The following is a 23,081-nucleotide window of genomic DNA, read 5'->3' as shown; positions in this document are numbered from 1 at the left end:
CGAGTAAAATCAGCAAACAGCTCGACTGGACGTGGAGAGAAACTTACGGAGGGGGTCCGCCGAGAGCAACGGCCTGAAAAACAGCGAGAGCTCGTCAGAATCACAAATGGAGGAGCGCTCTGGCCGGTGGCCAACCAGACGTTGGTTTCAGGAGGAAGGATCTGCCTTCATGTACAAACCCAATGCCTGATAGGTAACCAAAACGCTGGTTCCAAAATTGATTTATTCATCTCAGTTGTTTTTTGTTTGTTTGTTTTTTTTACAGTGTATATTATACAAAAATATAGAGTACCAAAAGTTCACAGTGTCCAAAAGGCAGTGTTAAGTCAGATTCACATCGAGGAAAAACTGTAATTTTCAGGGGAATGCTGTGACCAGTGTGTTTGTGTGTGTGTGTGTGTGTGTGTGTGTGTGTGTGTGTGTGTGTGTGTGTGTGTGTGTGTGTGTGTGTGTGTGTGTGTGTGTGTGTGTGTGTGTGTGTGTGTCCAGATGGTGAGTAGAAACAGTGCATGCACGTATTTGTATGCAGGCCCTCACACGTTGTCCACGCCGCTCGTTTCATGCTACGTCACGGAGAAAAAAAAACAACAACAAAAAAAAAACAGCAAAACCCCTGAATTCATTTGTCCGTATTTACAAATTCAGAGACAGAAGAGATGCAACCCACATTTACAGCACACACTCACTTAAATAATAACAATAATACTGTCCTGGAAAGTCAAACACTTGAACCAATATCGGTTATTTCCCACTTTTCTTCCTGCACATCCCCCCAACTAACAACAGTGAGAAAAGTTGCGAAGGATTTTAGGATCGAGACTCATTTTTTAACTTTAAAATATCCTTAAACTAAACCTTAGCATTCCAATGAGTGCTCTATAAATAGTTAAAGGTTTAACTTCATTTAAAAGCTCTTGATGCTTCTTCTGTGAATATAAACGCCAAAATAATTCAGATGCGATAGAAATTGGTTGGAGCATGCAGGGTTTCTTTCTTTTTTTCTTTTTTTTTTACACAATAGGCCAAAATCCTCCAATCCCACATGCAGCAGCTCAAACAGGAAACAGTAATGTCATTGCTCTGCATTCAAAGATGTGATCATATTTTACAGTTTTCACTGTGTTTGCATTAAAACGCAACAAAGTTTGGCCCCAAATATGATAAATCCAGGGAATTAATTCCACTTAAACGCCTTGCAAAGTGAAATGTGACCCACAGAAATGCGATGCAAGCATTAAACCTGGTAACGTGAAGTAAAAAGGCTCATCTCAGCTGCGTGTTTTTGGAGTGAAAGTCAATCAGTCGCAACAAAAGTCCGAGCTTGATAGTTTTCTTTCTTTCTTTTTTTTCCCCCCAACATGAAATGTAAAATAAAAATCGAGCTGTTCATCCAAAACAAACCACATTATAACTTATTACATTGCAGCTGAATGTTTTAAGCAAACACACCATACAGATGTTTTATGTTCCTTTCTTGTGCTGCCATCGCTGTCCATTCCCTTCAAAACAAACCCGGACTGGGAATTAAAGCGAACGCATGAAAAATCTGCCCGTTTCTGTTCGTCTCCTCGCTGGACCTGCTTCACATTATCACTCATGTCGATGTTGACTTACGGCAGCTCCCAGCGACGTCTCTGATCGAGTCCCACAGTGTCTGTCCAGAGCGGACGAAGCACCTCGGGGTGGGTGGAGGAGAAACAGGGGAGACGCCGGTTTGATCGGGGGGCCAAACCGAAGCGACAGGCAAAGTCTGAAAGCCTAAAACAGCAACGTCGGCTCGTTGTGCACCTTCAGTCTGGGATGAACCCGGGATGGGAGGGAAGAGGGAGATGTGTTGGAGAAAGAGGTGTAACGTTAAACAAAAAGGCTCTGGGGATGTGCTCACATCAGTGTCTGTGTGGAGAAGCATGGCTAACTTGTAGAAAGGGCATTAATTGGGTGGGGAAAGTTCAGAATTTGTTTTATTTATAGCTTGCTTTGGAAGAATAGAGATCAAACTGGGCTTGACTGAGTTTTAACTCCCCTGCTGAGAACGACTAGTTATTGTAAACAGAGAGCCTGAGCATACCGGGGGGGGGGGGGGGGGGGGTCAGACGGACCAAAGACACTAATGTGGGTGTTTGAGATGAGTTTAGAACCTTGTTTCTGTTCTGGTGACTGAGTCGCCTCGTCGTAGTGGTGGGGGGGGGGGGGGCAAGGAGGGGCCGGTGATGGCGGGCTCCTCTCAGCTGTGCATGTAGGTCCTGCAGGGGGAGTCCGGGTGGAAGTCGTACTTGCCCAGGCTGGGGGGGTAGTAGGTGGTGGTGAACATGTTGCCGGAGGGCAGCGGCGAGGGGAAGTGGTTGCACGTCTCGTCGTTCACGTGGAGGTTGTTCTTGTTCAGCGTCTGCGGGGACGGCGGAAAGAGTTTGAGAGCGGCCGGCGACAAACAGTCCGGAGAGGCAACGCGACGACCGCCCACCTTGAACTCCATGGGGATGTACTTCTCGTTCTTTGGCGTGGCGTTGCCCTGCTTGTTGTAGGTGAGGTGGTTGGGGGTGCTGGGGTGGATGACGGCCGACTCGGCCGAGGGGCGGTTCAGGTGGTGGCAGTAGGTGTAGGCCAGCGCTGACAGGAGGGCCGCGGCGAAGAAGCTGGCCGAGCCCACGGCGACCAGCTGGAACAAGGTGAAGGCTGAAACAGAAGGGGGGGGGGGCAGCTTGAGAATGGTCACGAGACCAGGAGTTTTCTTTTGTCGCAGGGTCATCGGAGACGAGCTGCAGCTGCACGGCTGATGGAGGTCCGGGCGACAGAACATCAGCCAGGAAGTATTTATAGACACACAGTCCAGTGCAATCATAAGGAGACCATTTGCCGAACGTTATGCAATAATTACATCTCACAGTCGCACACTCTGTGTGATGTGATCCAATACAGCAGCTCAGTCAAATCTGTACAAACGTTGGGATCTTTGTGATCGTGAGAAATGCTTCACTTTAATGATGCATCTGGTTTTGAGCTTGTGATTTGCTGCTGCTCCTGCAGATGAGCTTGAAGCATGTTATCCTTTACAACACTTCTCTACATCTACAACCTCAATTTGAACTATTTCAGATCTACTGCACACCCTGGGAGCAGATTCTGGGTGGTTTATTGGATGTCTTTTCGCAGTGGATTGAAATCTACTCATGCAGACGCAGCTTCTTCGTGGCAGAAAGCCTGACGGAGCTCTCAGCTCCAGTTTGATGGTCAGAATGAGTGGAAAAAAAACAAAAAAACCCTGCAATTTCCTCGGGGTTGTACTAAATGTTGCAGGTCACTCTCTGGAGGAAAGGAGGACAGTTGCCGCTAAAAGCAGCAGCGTCCTGAAACCCGGCTTCCAGAGGCAGGAGAGAGAGGCCCACGTCTGCAGCATGGATATATAAACTGTGCGGTGGACTTCAGTCACGGGGGGAAGAGCCATTCCGTTGACTCTGCAGCCGTGAGCAGCGGGAGCCACATGTTTGTCGAGTGCAATCAGAGGGCAGGGTGAGGGACATTGTGTTTTTGTGTGCTGAGGGCAGAGTCGTTGAAGAAAAGACATTTGCGTTCACTCACTTCCGCAGCTCTGGTCCTCCTGTCCGGGTAAAATGACTGGAGAAGAGAAACGGGAGCGTTAATGTTGCGCGCCGGCGAGATCAAACTGCTCTCGTCAACCTCTGACCAGCAAGCGGCGCTCCCACCTGGCACCTCGTGCGGCTGACACGGCCGGGACTGCGTGGCGTTCCCCCGGCACGCGCCGACCTCGGCGTCCTGGTCGTCGCCGCAGCGGCAGCGGCGGTGCTGCAGGCCCTCGTCGTCGCAGTCGCCCCACTCAGTCCACTCGCCCAAACCTGCTGGCAGAGGAGACGAGGACGACTTTATCTGGACGTCCGCTCCATCCGTACGGGGAGAAAAAGTTCTATAACTCATCCATTAATCTTATTATTAATAAATGATCACGTTCATAAAGGTCATAGAGGAAACACTGATTCATTTTCAGACAAATCGCAATTACAAAAACGGATTTACATTACAAAACTGAAGTGTTAAAAAACCTTTTTTTAGTTTGTAGCGTTAATAAAATCCTTTTGTTGCATACATTTATGTCAATAATTAAGGACAATTTGAAATCTATAAAGTGGCGAATTTAAAAGGAAAAAAATTACAAACAGCTATTTCTAACAGGAATCCTGATATTTTTATTATCCTAATATTTAATGAAAACGAGGCAGAAGTTTTTCTTTTTTTAATCAAGTTGTAATAAATCTTTTGATTGTTATGTTTCTGTTTTTGTCTAATGTATTCTTACTTTCATTTCAAGTATTTTACATCTCGTAAAAAGTTTTTTCTGTTAGTTTTACTGTAGTTTTTTAGTATTCAGCGTTTATGTAATGTGGGTCATTAGTGGGGGGCTGCTGACTATAAACTGAATAAAAACAAAAAATTCATCTCAATTCATGTTGGTTAAATCAGAAAAAAAGAAGCTTGGAGATAGTTGAGCTTTCCTCACAAGAAAGAGGAAGAAATAATTGTTTTGTCTCTATGTCTGTGGACAGATTTGTTTCTTCACATGAGAAAAAGCACAAATGGGCCTTTTGAGTCAGAGTCAATACGAGTTTTGATCGGACTTTTTAATGTTTTGGCTGAGGGAGAAAACGTTTGGGAATCCATCGGCCCCTTTTCAGTGCACTTCTTGTTTTTTGTTTTCCTGCTACCACTGCGCCCCCTCCAACCAATATTAAAAACGGCAACTTCAAAAGAAAAGCCCTTCAGTTCAAAAATGTATTTTTATATTTAATTGCCGAGTCGCTGCAGCCTGTTGTTGTTTAATCTTGCAGAATCAAAGTGTTTGAATTGGTTGCTGGAAAAGAAAAAAGAAAAACAAACTTTTTATCATGAGACTGGAAAAACCAGCATCTCGTCTCGCTGTGCATCTCAAACCGCCGCCGGCCGGCCGCTGAGGCTGTGGCGTAGGTCACCGCGTGAACCGGCTGAGCAATGTTGGCCGTGGCGCAGTGGTCATCATCAGTCAGCGGCCGGCCTGCAGGCTGGCGGGGGTCACTTTGTTCACCCAACAAAAGTGTGAAACAGATGAGGGCTTGATTGCACCAATTTGCTTTTCCCCCCGTGTCTGCGTTTATCTCAAAGACCAAATGAAGCAAAACGTGCAGGAGTTGCTGCGCCATCAGTGTCATGCAAGTGCGATTATCTCAGAGCAGGAAGTCGAGTTCGAGTCGAACAATTAGGACCAAAATGGAAGTAAAGAACTCCCTTCACGTAAGGGTTTATATCAAAATGGTAAAAACGATCGAGGAGCAGATGTCAAAATCTCTAACATCAATAACCGAGTACAGTAACTCTGTATTTCATTCAAATGTAATGGTGTAAAAATATATTGTAGATTAACCAAACCCCCATAATAATAGTATTGGCCCTACCTTCACAGGTGTGTGTGTTGCAGAGGGCCTCCTCGGTGTGCAGGCCGATGCAGATGTCGCCTCCATTGGCAGGCGGCGGGCTGCTGCAGGTCCGAGTGCGCTGGTAGTGCCCGCCTCCACAGCTGGACGAGCACTGGGACCAGGAGGACCAGCAGGACCAGGCTCCACTCACTGAGGTACAGACACACGATTAGAGGGAGGTTCTCTGGAGCTGCAGCCACAATCCGGGTCACGACCTCTGAGTTACCCGGGCACGGCTGGGTGTTGCAGTCCTGGTACTCCACCGGGGAGCCCACACAGGCGCTGGGGTTGGTCCGGCCCTCGGGGGTCGAGCAGCTTCGTTTGCGCGTCCGGAAACCCCGGGAGCACTGCTGGGAGCAGCCGGACCAGGTTTCCCAGGATCCCCAGCGGGCTCCCTGCGGCTGGGCCGGCGTCCGGCCGCTCGTCTTCACCAGGTCTTCCACCAGAGCTGCAAATACACAGAGAAACCAGGTGAGCACAGACGGCGATGACTGCAGCAAGTCCCAGTGTTGTGAAGAGCTCACACAGAATTTAATAGTTTTATTACAAATTCAACAAGCAGCCCGTTTCCATATGGGTCACGTTTGGAAAAACTAGATTTCCCTGCAGAGGCGACCACGCGTAACAATCCGCAAACACTGATTATTTACATATGTATCAGGAGGACTGCCTCCAGCTTTGAAATGAGGCCAGACAATGCATTTCAACCACTATCTATTCTCTCCAGAGCTGACGCGTTTGAAAACAAACAATAAAATGAGTCTTTAACGTCTTGAGCTTCAGTTACTTTTGAAGATTCCTGATTGAAAGTCCAATGTTTTGATCCCGTGAAGCCTGGACGTCTCCGAGCAACGGCGGACGTGGACATCTGCCTCCCCAAACCGGTTCACTTGATGTTTCATCAATCTGCTGACTGACGCCTGCAAACGTGAGCCCATCTGTGTTTATTGTGGCGGACTGGGAGCGGCGCCACCGGCAGACTGATGCGGCCCCAGCCAGTGTCGCATATTTGCCGCGTTGGACTGATTCGCAGAGTTGAGCGCTGCACAGAAACGGCTGACTTAAACCTGCAGGTGATCGCGACACCATCTGTGTTTGGAAGTGATTTATTGTTTGCACTCACAGTCAGTCTGACAGGCTCCAGTTCCATCGTTGGGGCAGAACCGAGTCTCCAGCTTCTTCTTGCCCAGCTGGAGCTGCTGGGGGTCGGGCAGCAGCGCCCTGCAGGTGTACCTGAACCTCTGCTCCTGCCGGGAGCCGTCCTGGCTCACGTTGACGGGCATCCACGGCGTCCACGGGGTGTTACGGCGAACTTCGGGGCAGGCGTCCAGGTTACAGGCTTTATACTCCTGCAACACAGAATGCAAGCCAATTAAATGGCACCGGCGTTGCTTTTTCTCCTGCAGGCCTCACTTTAAAACTCATTATAAATAGCTCACAGAGATAAACTTAGAGTTAACACGCTCTGCAAAACAACACAAATACTACAATTATCTGGAGGGGGTTCATTATGTGACTAATTACTCTGTCTAATGGGACAATTTCCAACTTTTCTAGCAACGGAGAACTAATCTGGTTTAATATTTTGGATCATTCAGTTCACTGTAAATATGTGCAGTATATTTAAATCGCTGTAAATGTATATCTTCCCTACATGGACTAACAAAACACAATACCATTGCACATCCCGGACAGGTGTTGCCATTCTCACAGGTTCTGGTCCTGGAGTGGACCCCCCCCCCACACTCAGCACTGCAGTGAGCCCAGGGGCCCCAGGCCGTCCACAGCACTGGCAGGGGACACGGCTTCTTGTCATTGCACAGCCTGGAAACACACACACACACGCACACACTGCCGTCACCGCCTGCTGATCACGCGTTCCTCTGACGGCGTTCCACACACCTCTCCTCCCGACCCTGGCCCACACAGATGCGGCCGCCGTGGCGAGGCGCGGGGTTGTTGCAGGACCGCTGCCTCACTTCAAATCCGATACCGCAACTGCTGCTGCACTGGCCCCACGAGGACCAGGGAGTCCAGCCGCCGTTCCTGAAATGCAACGAAACGCAACGGTAACAACGAAGGATATGCGTTTTGATATACAATCACCTTCCACTCCGTTTGTGAGATTTGTTGATTTTGTAGTCAGTAGGTATAATTATCTGTGCAGAAATCATTTAAATGCAATCACTTGTCCCTCGTTTGTTTTACCTTGAACTCTTCATGTGTCCTCTTATAAATAAACAACAGAAAAGTGACTTTATTTGGAACCACAGTCAAACCAGACCCAGACTGGGGTTCGATGAATAAAACCCAAACTTTCCAAACATCTGGACACATCAAACCAAACTTGGAGTTTTTAAAACATATCGAGAAAATGTGCATGACTAAATCACTATAGACTGGTTGAAGACCCAGAATGTTTGCGGTACTCATGCAAACTGACCATATAACTGCACTTAAAGCTGAATTCATTTCTCAGACATCTTGGGGAAAATCACCAACAGTGTTTTTTGCGTATCACAGTGCTGATGAGTTGGAAACATTTTCAGACGGAAAGATTGTAAGATTTTGCACTGCTATCAAACACATCCCAGCAGCTTTTTCTAATTGATCGGTGCAGCAGTGAAGGTCTGCAGACCTTAATGATTAACAAACACCTGCATGCAGTGGAAACGCACCTCGAGCAATTGGCCACCTGGATGGTGGGCCCCCTGCACTGGACCCCCCCGCACCGGGCCACCGGCCCGTCGCAGGAGCGGGACCGACACACGCAGCTGCTGACAGAGCCCTCGCCGTCGTCGTGGTTACACGGCTGCCACTGCGCCCACGGACTAAAGCCGCCGTCCTGCGTCAGGTTCCTCACCTGCACGGAGGAGCAGAGAGGGTCATTTTGAAAAGTTTCAAACGTCTTCTCTTCTCCTGAACCTTCCACCAGTGTGATTAACAAGTGGAGAAACGGTGCAACTTACTGGGCATTCGGTGATGTTCTGTGTCCACTGGTTCATGTTGGCGCTCTCCTCGAATGTGGTGCAGCGCTTCTGTTTGTGGTCCCAGCCACAGTAGGGGTCCCGAGCCTCCATGCAGTGACTGGTAGGGAGTTCAGACAGAGAGTCAGACATCTCAAGCCTGGGAAAGAATCTTGTTTGTTTGTTTTTGCTGTGCAAAAAGTCTACAATCTGCAAGAAATAAGAAATGGTGTTTTGTTGGTATCAAAGAACCTTTGACGTGACTCAAATAGCAGAGCAGCTTGGGGGAGGAATACTGAGAAAGTAATGTTCTGTACATCACATAATGTTTTGAAAGGCTGTCAATGTACTCAAGTAAACAAATTCATTAATAGCCTGCTTATATAATGTCTGCTGTGAGCCAGAATGTAAACTGACAGATCAGAAACGGCCGCTCTGCAGCATTGTCAGCATTTGTCCAGCACCTCTCAGACTTGGACGCCCACTCCCGCTTGTGTCTCCCGGCGCACTGAGGTCATAAATCACTTTAAGTATTTCCAAGTTGAGTCGATGAGCGTGCGGCACAACAGTCTGAGCGGTGATATTTACCCTCTGCTAACTGATAAATGATCAATCGTATGAGCGTTAATCGTAGTTTCTTTCTACTTAGACGGATGACGTGAGACGAGAAGCTGCCAAACCAAGTGTGTCACATTGCTGGGTGTTACCGTTCAGAGGGGTAGCTGGAGCAGCGCTCTAACGGGATCTTCACCAGTCTGTCGGTGAGCCCCACAAACAAGGATCGGTCTGTGTGGAGGAGCTGCAGGCTCTTTATGGGGCCCAGTTGCCCCTCAGGGAGAATCCTGAGCTCCTCCAGGTAACAGCCATGGAGGCTTTTATTGGTTGTGGAGAGAGCCTTCACGATGGTGCCATATTCTGGGATGGAAAGAAGGCGTAGGGCAGGGTGGATGATGCTTCGTGAGGCACGAATGTTGCAGATAAAACTGTGCTAAAAACTCCTCCTGCGCGTTTTCATGAGGCATGTTGTTTTTGTTTGTCCGCTGCCTCCTCTCACTCACCTGTGCCGATGTACATGACATGGTAGAGGGTGTCTCGGCCCTGCACGATGTCCACCACCAGCTTGGAGAAGCGCAGGTTGTCCTGGGTGAGCAGGGGGTTGACGGTGACCGGCTGGACCACGTCGTTCATGAGGAAGAGTCGCTGGGCGTCCTGGAGGCTGCGCTCTGTCAGGTTCCCCCCGGGACCGCCCTCCTCTAATGTACCACACTGAGCAGGGGGCAAGATTAGATTCTTGTTTTTATCTGTTTATTTGAGCAGTAAACATTCTGCTCACAAGCAGTGGGCTGAAGCAAGAAGCTTATGAGCTCCGACCCCAAATTCAGTGCAATAAAAAAGTAAATTTTACACTGAAACAGAAAGAACAAAACATCAACAAAAGAGAACTTGTTACATTGCAAACGACTATATTAACACAGACCAAACTTACAACACACACACACACAAGGTGATCCTACTTCTCCCTCTAATGCATTTCTTCCTCTCTGAATATTTCAAAGTCTTTTGTTTGTATTTATATTTGAACAGGTTGATGTTTGTTCACCATGAACTGTCGGGCTCAAGCTTTCCAGAGTTGAGTTTATGTTTCTGAGTCCAAAAGTTTAATTCCTCACGTGATTCATAACGACCAGAACGATCTGGAACCTTCTTTGTATTTGGTCGGTAACAATCTGTAACCTGCTTTATAGAACATCTGTACTTTATAGAACATCTGTACTTTATAGAACATCTGTACTTTATATAATATCTGTACTTTATAGAACATCTGTACTTTATAGAACATCTGTACTGTTGGAACTCAACAATGTCACTAAACTTCATGATCTTTGATTTTAACAATAATGAGTTTGAGTGGTCCAAAAACCAACTTTATGAATTAATCTTTGTTGCAACATTACTATTGGTTTTACTGTGTTTTTATAAGTACTACCCAAACCACAGTACAATAATATAAATAGGGCAAAATCAGTGAATAGTATAAGGTGTGTAGAGCTTTGAGATTTAAAATGTGCTTTGCTTTTGCTGCAATGCTTCTTGAAATCTTCATAGATATATATTTAATGTGAGATTTCCCAGTAATTCTATCATCAATAAAAACTCCAAGGGATGTGATTTCCTGCAGCCGCTCTATAACAACTCCTCTATCTGAACTGCTTCCTGAGCAGTGGAATTACAGTTGCTGAATATCATCATTTTTCTTTTACTCAGATTTAGAGATAGTTTGTTTAGTTTGAACCAACTTGTTGACACTCTTGAGTTCCAAGTTAACAATTTGACACAAGTTGTTTTAAATCGTCTCCTGAAGCAAAAATATTTGTATCGTCTGCAAACAAGATAATCTAAGAATTTGAGAAGTTTTACAAATATGGTTTATGTACATTTGAAACAGTTTAGGGCCCAGAATGGAGCCTTGAGGTGCTCCACACACACTTTGTAGACAACTCCACTGATAATCACCGATTAAGACAAAATCAGACTTCTCAAAGCACTTTAACAGGTAATATTACTGGTTATTATGAACTATTCCAGGGCAGATAAACTACAGCCAGACCTGATAACAGATAATGCATGGATACGTGTGAATATACTGACATGCCAATATAAAGAGAGGAGTCATAAACATCAGAAACACGCGAAACCGGAATAAAACCGGAGCTATAGTTTCTTTGGCACGAGCCTGCAAACCACTGCAACACCGTGTATCCCCCAATGGGGTCCATGCAATCGGAATTTAAACACTGCCAAACAATTGCACACACACTCAGAGAAAATCTAATCTACGGCGTCCCCAAAGCCCAAGCCGAACTGCATTTTGTGTGTGTGAGATTGTTGGAGGCGTGTTTGACATCGCCCAGCACCAATTCTGCGATTGCTGCGCTGCATTTCGATATCTGCGCTCGACACACGGGGGATGAAACGCCTGTCGGCCTTTTGAAAACTCTTTTACAAGCCTGGGGGGAATTGCGGGGCAATTATGGGATGGAGCGCTCTGCTTTGTATGCACACATCTGTCAGCACCGTGTTTTTCGGAGGAAAACAGCAACAGGGATCCGGCGGGAATCCCTGCTTTAATTTATTTATTTGGGGGTTTGTTTCAACCTGTGACTCACCTGGAAATTGGGTATGGGGTTTGGGGTGGAGAGCCAGGCTGTGCGCGGGTTCTCCTGGTAGCGAAACGGTCCGTTGAAGGCCTGAGTGATGGCGCTCAGGTTGTAGGCACACACAGCGGAGGCTGATATACTGTTCCTGCAGCACGGAGAGGCGATTCGGTGTGAAAGAAGGAAAGTCGGAGAGGTTCCCCACATGTCAGCTTATAACAATAAAACACAGACTATTAGTCACCTGGGTGGACTAAACTCTAATATTGAAGCTTGTCTTAACTGCATCGTATTCAAAAAGCCCTGCAGAGCTCTGAGGAGGCGTTCGTGTATTTATTACAGCCATGCACAAACATTAAACCAAAAAAAAACCAAACATTTCAATGCAATTGTGAGTGAAGAACCATCAGGACAGTGAACTTTAACGTGCATCAAGAATGATGGAAAGGCTCTTCTTGGACTGATGACAGGACACCAGAATGCACAAACTCTTTAAAAAAGGTCCCAGCCCAGAATCAAACCTGGATCATTTCGCTTTTTATATGATTTCAATCCCCAACCTCACATGAACCTCACATTTCCGTGCGTCACTGGTGAAGAGCACTCACACGTTGGTGGTGAAGATGCCGTAAATCAGGTCTTGCTCGGGCAGGTAGAAGGTGCTCTGCAGCTCGTTGTAGTAAAAGGGGATTTCCCCTGAGCGCGAGCAGTTGAGCCGCGCCTTCATGAAGGTGGTCCAGGTGTCCTCCAACAGGAAACGCCCGCCCATGTCGTTCTTACAGACCCGGGCCACTCGGGAGAAAACCATCTTCCCGCAGTCGTTCTCCACGGCCGTCTCTCTCAGGAAGAAGTAGGCGAAGCGGCCGATCTCGTAAACAGACAGGAAGTGAGGCTCTGGAGGACGAGAGGAGGGAAAGGAAGATTTGACTTTAATGAACAGAGATGCAGCGTTTTCTAGAAAGGTGCAGAAAACGTCAGTGGATCTTTGTTGACCGTTGAGCCACTTGGAGTTGTACTGGGCGGTGCGCAGGGGCGGCATGTTCCCCAGGCTCCTGTAGATGACCGGGTCCCGTCCGGAGAAGTCGATCACGGTGGCGGCGTACAGCTCGCCCTTCTCCGTCACCATGGCGGTGGAATTGTGGCGCGGGTCGTAGGGGCAGCGAGCAACGCCGTTCACCGTGTCCAACACCTGGCTCGTATTGGACATCTGACAGACAGTGGCGACTCGTCAGTCTTTCCTCTTACAATGAAACGTCTCAAAATGATCTTTCATCGCAATGGATTTGTTTGTGACAAGGATGTTTTTTTTTGTCTTCTGGTTCACTGGATGTATCATTTTTAAGATTTTTTTCTTGTTTTATAGATTGAATCTGACTGTGAAGATTATTTAATCTGCAAAGCTTTTCCATTTTCCAATTATTCTTTGTGAACAAATATATAAATAAAATGAAATGAAAATAGAAAACTATTGTAAGAATGACACAGTATTTACTTTTTTATTCAGAGAAGCTGAAGAAATAATGAAGCCACCAAAACAATTATTTCTTATCACACTTTGCCAAAAGCTGCTTTCCTTCTGGGAGTGAAAATAGGAGTCAGTTAAGCATTGATTAGTGAGGGAAGAAAAAACTAGCAGCATTATTGAAAGTCCGTGCTTAATGATGTGCAAATATTCTTGCAGATTTCAAGGTATAAACTGATGTGTTGTCTTCTTTCACTCACTCAATCTGCAGATACCAACATGATAGTGACAATAAGAGTACCGACCTGCCTGGTGACACAGACGGGGGTGAAAGCGTTGGTCCCGCAGGTGAAAAGCGTCCTCCCATTAATCAAGAGGACGCGGACGTAGTTCTGACATTCGTCCTTCGGGTTGCAAAAGAAACAAAAACACCAGAAATCTCAATTTCACTGGTTCACAAGACAATTCAAATGTCTTGGAACACGTTTCTGTTGTCAGTAAAATAACTACCTCAGACTTGCCCTTGCTTTGACACGAACGCTTTGTCTCTTCATCGGGCGCCCATTCTGTTGCCTGGATGAAAACACGGCGGTTATTTAAAGCATTGGTCCATTTCACACATTTCAGTCGGTTCTCTGTTGCTAAACAGGTGCCAACTGAATAAAACGCACTTGTGTTTAGCTTACCTGTATAAGGGAGGCGTTACTTAAACTCAATCTGAAGAGGAAGTTTCTGACAAAGAGAAGGAAAAAAAGGCAGCAGGAAAAGTGTTACCATGGCAACACAACGGTATCCATAAAAAGGTATGGTGCTGTCAGATATACCATGGGGTGTGAATGTGTGTGTGAATGGGTGAATGTGATGAACTATGGAAAGTTGAAGTCCATCAACCATTCACCAAAAAATATACCAGAAATTGTCCAAGATGTGGTTTTACAGTATGGTGCTGCTGTCGGAGATATTATCGGCGTCATTCCTTCTCTGATTTTCAACTGATCTCGTCTGACAGATTGACTTCTCAACACTGTTCACTACCAACGGGCCACATGTGAAGGCGATGCCGACGAGTCACCTCGCTCCCACAACGATCTGGCTCCTGCTCACGTCCATGGCCAGCTGGGAGAAATCCTTCACTCCTGGATGGGAGAACTCGGAGACCCACGACCTCAACGCTGCATGAGAGAGGACAGAGGCGGCACTGTGAGGAGGATGAAGAGCACTGACTGTCACTTGAAGCCTCATATGAACCCAAGTCGCCTAAATACTCGCGTCACGTGACTCTAACAGTTTAATTAAGTTAGGTTAAAAGCTTGTTTTTCGTTTCCACCGTCACCTGCTTGCTCATGTGGAATTGTTGGGGGTTTTTTCTCTGTAAAAGTGCCTTGAAATGACTCTCTTGTACTTGGCGTTTGTGCAAACAAAATTGAATCGAGTTTGATTAAATTCATTGTTATCACAGACCAAAACAAAACTGAGCTTTGCGTGAACTTTAGGCGGCGCGAACAAACCACACACAGAGTGGTGCAACAACTTAATCCTTCGGTGTTTCGGAGCAAATTACTGCTGCTGCCTCACGTGGATGAATGCATGTTCTTTCCAGTCGGTTGCCAGCTTGTGGGACAAACGGATCCCAAACAATAGCAGCACGGTTTGCCAGGCGAACGCTTTGAGCTGAATGTAAACTGACGTCCCGTCAAAATAAAACCATCAAAGGCCATTTCACAGCTGCTAGACAGCTGAAGAGGAACACTGGGTGAGGCCTGGCTGCACACACAACCACCAAACATTTCATAATTTCACATGAATCCCAGCGAAGGGGAGAAATGTCGAGCGTTGTTTCAACACATTAAACACCGACAACTTTTAATGTTTCCCTCTGCGGGACAAACACAACTCCAGCAAATCCCCGTTAATGCAGATTAATATCACCTGAGAGCCTTTCCTGCTGCCAGACTTTATTTATCTGATATTAAACGGCCCGCTTATTCTTTATTAATCTTCCATAAAATGTGGAACGACGACATGTCGAGATGCTTATTGGAACAAACACGGACCATCACTCTTATCTGGTCTTGGTTCCACTTTGAATCGCTCTGAAAGTGGGCAACAATACAACATGAATACAAACCACCGCTGGCACAGCAGCTATTTTCAGAGAGCTATTGAGCCCAAATTGCCTCTGTGCACTTGCCTGCGTACATAATGACCTCCGGCAGAGCAGACAGTCCGTGCACACACTCACATTCAAAACACTGATCTTGCAGCCCGAAAGCAGAAATGACTTGCAGCAGCTGTCTTGTTCCAACTCTGCAGCCTTTGACCTCCCCAGTTAACTACTGGGAATTAGAAATCAAGAGCCCGACTTCGCAAACGAGGATCAGCAAATATAAAAACAGACAGGCTACACGGAGAGGAATTTTCCAGTCGAGAGAGCACAATAACAAGCTGAGAGCTCCGTGCAGGAGTCCACTTTAAGAAGGGGAATGTGGAGAGTTTCAATGTTTAGGTGATAGAGTCGACATGCTGCTGTGCTACATTATGAAAAATCTATTTTTCACCAAGTGTCAGACCCCTTCCTCATCATTATTGGCTGACGAGTCACAGTTTTAGTTTTTTTTTTGATTGAAGCAATTTCAGCAAGTTGCTTTTCGTCCAATGTCATGCTCATTAGGATCCTATTACAAAGAATTACCAGTGAGCGACGTCGCAGTACATCTGAGGTCAGTTTAACTCTTCAAGTGATTTTTCACTTGTCCTTCACATCCATTCACTCCATTAATTTGAATTATGTGCAGCAGAGCATAGGGAGGTAGATGGAACAAAAACAAAACCCTTTCATGTAACCACTTAGCACAAGGCTCAAGTTCGCCCCGAATTAATAAGAAGAAATCATGTTTAAGCTGCTCGATATTAGTTCAACATGCAACGAGTCATTGGCCCAGTTTGCTTTATCTCTCCGAGAAACCGATTTTAACCAAATGCAACAACAACACTTTTTTAAAAATGAGGTTTTAGAAGCTGTTGACTTTGTTGTTTTTCAGTCATTTCTCCTTAATTTTTGTTCTTTTATGCGTCCGACCTCCGGCTTGCAGCCGCCACATCTAATGGAATGTTGAACTAATGAAGCGAAATACAATCAAATCAATCTCGGGCAGTGGGACGTCGAGGGATGCTTTTGCACCAGCATGTCACAAGTGGTTGTGACGGGGAGATGAGGTCAGTCCAAGAGAGAGAAAGAGAGAATGAAGCGGCGCAGTCTGGCCCCGGAGCCTCACCTTGGTAGGACACGACGGGATGCTCCCTCCTGCTGCAGTCTGCAGGTTTGACGTGAGGCTGCTGGCACAGACACATGGACCAACAGATGACCGCAACCAGGCCACAAGGAGAGAGGGCCCGCGCCCCCCACCCTGAGGTACCCATAGCTACAACCTCATCAAGTCTTCTCTCAGGTCCTCAGAAATCACCTGTTGAAGCAGAGGAGACGTTACGATCAGCGGGAGTTTTACAAATCTGTCAATTGAAGCATTTAAAAACAACCTTGGTTGTCTTTCCAAACAATGTTCTTTCAACAGTAGCGAACTGTGACATCCCCCCCCCCCCCCCCCCCACCTCCCCCCCACCACTTCCCCCCCTTCTCTCTGTCGGCATGTCCAATCCATCTAAATTAGTTTTGCCAGTCCAGCAGCTCAGTGGACGCTCCGCTGCCTCTGTCTGCCTGCTCGGGGTGTCCAGCCCCTCATTGTCAGCAGGACTCAGTCATGGCTAATTCACCTCAAAAGGATCGAGTGGACAATCTCTCTAATGCCAGCTCTGGAACCGAGGGTGCCATCAACAGGGGGCTCAATCATGCTGAGGAGGGTCATTCAGCGACGGGGCCGGGCCCACAGCCAAACTGGAGAGTGTGAACTTTGAACGGTGACCCACATGAAGGCTCTTTGTGTCTGGATCAAGATCCACTTATAGCCATCAAATCTGCTCAGAGATGACGATGGGTTGATGACTTCGGACACAAAGGTCACAGAATAGGACTTTTTACATACTTTGCAGGGATGGCACATTGAGGAGTCAGTTCTACTGTTATTCCACGGATAAACTGAGCACAATCAACGGGGAAGTATGTTTACGCAGCATTTTTTACCTGTATATATCTCATTTCAGTGATGTGATTACCATGCAAATCAACTTGCAGGTCAACAACTAGCAGGTGACAGTCTGATAAGCTCCTGCAAAGGTTTTTAGGTTTTAACTCCAGTGTTTAAAGTAAGCAGTTTAGAGCTATTGAACCGTCCTCTCCAGCAGCGTCACATCAGTTTACAACAGGAGGCAGTGAGTGTTACAAGTGCACAATATTTTTGTGAACGGGTCACAGATGAGCGACTTTAAAAGGCCATAACCGACCAGCCATGTGCTCTATTTCAATTTTCACACGTGGCCAGAACGCTGTTGACGTCCCATGATGCAACACTTGGGCAGATTTCTTGTGATCCCGCCTGTCTGGAAGCACTGAATGTCCATCTGTCTGCGGCTCACTGGGAGGACTGAATGTGTGTGGAGGCAGTGGGGTTTTTTTTCAACCTGCTGGGTCCTGCATTGCTGCTTAATGAAGCGGCAGGAGCGGAGCCTCCAACCGCTGGCCCCGCTTTTGTGACGGGGCCGTGCTCCTCTTGCTGCGCTAAGGCCAGCCAGTGAGAGGCCTAATGTTCTGGTATTTCTGTCTATTCAGTGCTACAAGGAGGTGGAGCAACAGCCGATGTCAGTAGTGGATTTCTTTTAGAGGTGCAGATTTTGATTGCCGTCTCAAAAACAAATTTGTCTGATCACATTTGCCACTTCCGCTTGTTTCAGCGAGGTCGATTCAACCAATGCTACCCTGTGAAATAAAAGCAACAAACATGCACCAGGTTCCCCTGCAGCCTATTAGAACATTCACTCTGCCTGCGCTGGAAAAACACCATAAAGCCTTAACAGCCTGTGAAGAGATTAGAAACACACAGTCTCTGATTCATTCATGTGACCCGAGTGTGTTTGGACGGTGGGAGTTAGACCACAGGAACACGGAGGGAACATGTGACCTCCACACAGGAGGGACGCTGCCAAGATTTTAACCCGGGACCTTGTTGCTGTGGGAGCAGCGGAGAACTTCAGACGTAACCTCCAAACACCAAAGTCTGACAGATGTACGTTTCATCTTGGCGAATCCGTTCCAGCACTCCTCCTCCCTCCTGACCCGTGATTCCTCTGCGAGAGTGAAAGCTCACCGAAACACCTCGCAGAGAAAAGCCAGGCTCGCCGTGACTTGAGTAATGGTGTCACGCACAAACACGCCAGCAAGGTGATCGCTACATTTTCCAGCACGAACAGCTCAACATAGGTCACTCATCAGCTTTATGGCACTCTGTGTTATCCTGCCGGAGGTCACGCTCAACCACAAGCTGCAACTCTACGTCTCCTCCACATCATCACATCTGCACGCCTTCATGCAAAGTGGGATGGATCCATGTTGTTTCCACAAAATTCTGCTCCGGCAAATTGAATTTGGGCGCAAACTTCTATTGTTCAGATGGTTTTTTTCTGGAGACTTCCAGAGTTCCTGTTACTTATCTGTCGGCTCAGTCCAGTTCAGGACAGAAAACTGGACATTTGGATGAGTTTTCTAGAAAAGAAATACCCTCATGGCAGCAGTTTGTGTCATTTTCAAAGCCAACCTCCCATTTCTTCCTCATGCGGAAGCTCAGTTTGAGCTTAAAAAGCTCGTCGTGGCCCTGCCGGAAGCCTAAACGCATAGTGCTGCACAAATGTGATTTGCTGATTTGGTATTTGCACCACCAAGCCATTAACCGTGTTCAAATGGGAGATTTTATAACATTGCGCCTGCGAGATGCAATAATTGTGAATTATACACTTAAACAAAAACTCATGAGAGAAGCTGAAACAACAGGTGAAAGTAAGTATCACTGCTGCAGGGGCAGAGTGTGTAGTCTATCATGGCAGGAGTGGTAAACAAAGCCTGGAGTAAGATACGCCCATATATAGACATTTCACCTGCGGTTTTAGTCAACGCTGACATTTCGTACTCGTACCTGATTTGTTGTGCGTTCTTAAGCTTGGGGAAAAAAATTAAACCCTGTCTGATGAGACTCTAAAACTCTTCCCTCTATACATCATACGGCCCATCTGGACTTTAATAAATAAGCCCAGTCACTTATAATTTAGGTTAGAATTCTGATACCGGGATGAGTTTGTAAATCTGTAACAAAGTGTAAAACATGTACCGATATATCATTTTGTGAAGACCTTGCAGTTTGTTCTTCACCCCAACAATTCAGTGGAAATGCTGTGACGCATTAACAAGTGTTTGTGCGCCTGCAGCAGTTTGTCACAGTTATACAGACTTCACACTGAGCAGAAGTTTTTATCACACTCCATATCTTCTCTTTCAGGAGACGGCATGCTCATTACTCTTTTTCGGCATGTTTCCAAAGTTTATATAACACATTTTTTCCCCCCTCCTTTGAGTAGCTGTAGAAGACCCAAACAGTGCAAACATCTGCAACTGTGACAGGCAGTGATTTACAAAAAAAAGGGGCAGAAAAAGTAAATCTCAAGTATTTTTCCAGTGTTCCTGCAGTATTTAATAAATATGGACCTGGTGTGTCTTCAGAGAGCCTCTCTTCTTTATTTCAAGTGCCGCCTATTCAAGCTCTCTTGGCTTTGTCTGCAGGAAAAACTGAGGCAGTAGAACATTTCAGTCTTTTCAAAGAGTGGGGAGATGGCCCTCCCATGGATACCTTTAACCCGCTGCCTATATATGAATGAGTTGATTGGATGGTGGAGAAAGCATAGGCCACGGACAAGCTCCCTTTGTGGTTGTATGACCAGCAAGTTAGTGAGCTTGGGCGGCATAACCGACGCTGGTCCTGTGTGGGAAACACAAAATGCTCGCAGTGCGCATGCTGTGTGGCCGTGCATGTAAACTGTGCTTCATCAAATTGTAGGCAAATCCTCTTTACTGAGCGCTATATGACCGGGAAATTAATTACAAGTAATTATTTCTTCATTCCGAAGCCCTATAATTTGTCCCTCACTGGCATCAAAATAAAAGCATCTGACCCTTGTATATCTGCCTCTTGTCTAAACTCTCTCCGCCCCAGTGCCTGGATTTCATCCAAATATCATGAAAAGGAACAGCGAATCCCCCCCAACGACCTCCCGAAATCCAAAAACACGGGATTCCTCACCCTACATTCCTCCACAAACAGAAAGAAACTAAACCAAACAGCAAGTGATAAGCACAGCAAATCCCTTCTCAAAGCTCCTCCCGGGTGCAGCTCGCGCATCGCACACCTATAAAGAGCAGTAATATTAATTACCAATGGAGTCAGTTCATGGAGATTTGTTAGCTGGAGCAAATGGACTCTGAGAGGGCACCCAAAGTCTCTCCATCAAAATATTCAGGGAGGACCATTTCCGAGGTAGTGTTCTCAGCTCCTTCCTACCGGGGTGAATGGCCTCTCTGTGCAACCTGCCAACTATCTGCCAATGGCTGCTCTCTTTTACAAGTGAATAGACTGAGTTTAGCCACAGTTAAAAAGACACACTAACGTGCCATGGCTGCGCCACAATGGTCGCTCGGGTAATTTGCCAAACCTAATGATGCCGGTTTGGCCCCGGCGAGAGGAGGTAGAGCGCAGGAATCCTAAAGAGGCACACAGCTGCACCCATCCCTCTCTTCCTATCGCCCCTCACTCCTCTCTGTCTCCCTCTGTCCGCTTGCTGTGAACTCCAGCTCTGTATGCTTTCTGGAATAAATCACACAGCTGGGGTGTTTGAGCGCAGCTGCAATTGCACTCCGTCAATGCGCACGTCCCACCTGAAGGAAATCTCCTCTCGCCGCTTCAGGACTGAAACTTACAGGCCGGCTGGTCCTTTAACAACAAGTATCAACAGCATTTATATCAAGAAAAGACAAACAGTTAAACTTGAGAAGCATCAGCCTGCATCTCCATTCCACAATTTCTAACAATTATTCAGTTCATGTCTTCATTTGCCTGTCGATTCAAACATCATTTGATGGCACTCATGTTGCAGTTGTCAACATTTTTACATGAATAATGAATTAAAAGGGTGCGCCTGCTTATATCTTACAATCGAACACGTGTGAACAAGTGTGGAGTTAAGCTTTTTTCTGCAGACAATGGTGTCTCTCATTTACTCAGCCCGAAACATCTATGTGACTTAAATTAGGTTTTTATTCATGTCTCGTTTTCCTCAAATTGCAGAAATACCAAAAAGTGCATCTTCGTAAGTATAAACACAAACAATTAATAATTTATGCGACAAAACTCATCTAAAGGGTGATTTCAAATTATAATGCACAACATAATAGAAAGACAATCGTTCCGTTTTAAGCTTCGGTGGATGTGAGATAGCAGCGGCTGATTCTAAGAGTTTAATTTATTGCAAAGGAACAAGAATAATTGTTATATCTGTGCAGGAGGTGAGCCACACAATTCACACTCTAAATCCCACCTTTTCAAAAAACTGGATACAACATGACTGATGTCTGATGTTTACGTCATGTGATGACAACAAAGCACCGGAGCAACACAAGCAGGTCAGTTCGCTGCCCTTTCTTCAACTACGTGTGTTTAGTAAACGATTAAAGGTGCCCATGTGGTACAATATTTAAAGATGGCGGTGCTGTGACCAACATCACAATACTGCCTGCTCTTGTGGATCAAATACACCAAAATAATTAAATCAGTGATTCACGCAGAAAAAATGACTGAATTAAAAATGCTCAGCATTATGTTTTTCCACTAAATTTGATTTATATATTCTCATACATTTGGGTTTCATTCCGTTTGCATTGCCAGCCGCAGCTGCTAAACATTTCTATCCTATTCTATTCAATTGTACTCATGAGACTAATGAGTCTTATCAATTATTCTCACTTGGATTTTTTTGGGTGCAAAGTAGCTTGAAATACCCGCCAGAGAATAATTGAGACCATTATTATGGCTGCTATCATCCAGTCAAGACTAATTTCCATAAAAATGCTCGCTCCACAAAAGCGCCATGGAAAGAGCACACTAAAGAGTTGGAACTCAGTTATTAAGTGAGAAGCAAAAATGACAGGCTATTATTTCACGAGAAACACATGAGTAATTGTCATTTTTCTTCAGGTAAATAAGAAAGCGCGAGTGATTTCTGGTCAAAATATATTAGCATCACCAAAATACTCTCGAGGAAATAAAAAGAAGTCCAGGCAGGGCAAGTGCAACATGTGCATAATGTGACAAAAGACTCCTCAGTTGATTGCTCAGGCTGGAAAATAATAATCCACATTCAGATGTAATTTTAAAGCCCAGACTGAGGCTATTGATCCAGAGTCGGGAGTCCCGCTGCTCCTATCCTGCACATCATGCCCAAGCCAATTTCTGCACTAATGTCTGAGCCGGAACAAAGGAAATATCCACCACACATTACCTGACCCCCCCCCCCAACCAGAGTGCTCGCAAATGCCTGTCCACACTACAGGCAGACTCTGACGTCCCAGACGGAGGAATATGCCGAGGATGAGGGGAGGAGAGGAAGGCGGGAGAGGTGAAGGGTCACTTCAGAGATAACTGGAGGAGAAATGAAGCTGCAGGGAGGAAGCTGACAAAAGTGACAGGACGGCAGAAAAACAGCCACAGAAAGTAGGCGTGTGAGACACAAAGACAGAAGGGACTGCACAAAAGAATAAGTAATTGCACTGAAACAGCCCACCTCTGCATGTGCACGTGCACACGTGCACACACACACACACACACACACACACACACACACACACACACACACACACACACACACACACACACACACACACACACACACACACTGCATGAAAAGAATAAACTTACTAGTTCACCGTCGGCATTGAGGGAAAATATTCTGCAGAAGTATCCCGACGCATCACATTGTGCGAGAGGAAAAAAGAGGCACGGAAAACAAGGGAGAGAGAGAACTTGTTACACATGGGCTCACAGGAGCACGC

General features: G+C 46.2%; 1 protein-coding gene across 2 annotated transcripts; it reads right to left on the bottom strand.

Moving 5' to 3' along the window:
* Positions 1-258: 258 nt before the first annotated feature.
* Positions 259-23,081, bottom strand: LOC308147734 (semaphorin-5B-like). Of its 2 annotated transcripts, none has more exons than XM_080520054.1 (22): positions 22,948-23,081; positions 16,318-16,506; positions 14,115-14,214; positions 13,729-13,774; positions 13,553-13,615; positions 13,348-13,446; positions 12,574-12,787; positions 12,189-12,474; positions 11,593-11,728; positions 9,484-9,691; positions 9,133-9,340; positions 8,429-8,546; positions 8,138-8,322; positions 7,362-7,505; positions 7,136-7,283; positions 6,583-6,808; positions 5,686-5,907; positions 5,439-5,609; positions 3,702-3,854; positions 3,577-3,612; positions 2,462-2,673; positions 259-2,386 (listed from the first exon to the last, which is right to left on the bottom strand). In XM_080520054.1, exons 2-22 carry the CDS (start codon positions 16,460-16,462, stop codon positions 2,225-2,227), a joined length of 3,282 nt encoding a protein of 1,093 aa, XP_080376180.1. In that variant the 5' UTR covers positions 16,463-16,506; positions 22,948-23,081; the 3' UTR covers positions 259-2,224. The 2 variants fall into 2 exon arrangements, with proteins under 2 accessions (XP_080376180.1, XP_080376181.1); XM_080520055.1 differs by having other exon boundaries at positions 3,702-3,851.

The sequence above is a fragment of the Blennius ocellaris genome (genome assembly GCF_963422515.1).
Source record: "Blennius ocellaris genome assembly, chromosome: 24".
Taxonomy (NCBI): domain Eukaryota; kingdom Metazoa; phylum Chordata; class Actinopteri; order Blenniiformes; family Blenniidae; genus Blennius; species Blennius ocellaris.
The sequence above is the reverse complement of the archived record's forward strand: the minus strand, read 5'-3'. Positions and strand labels throughout refer to the sequence as shown.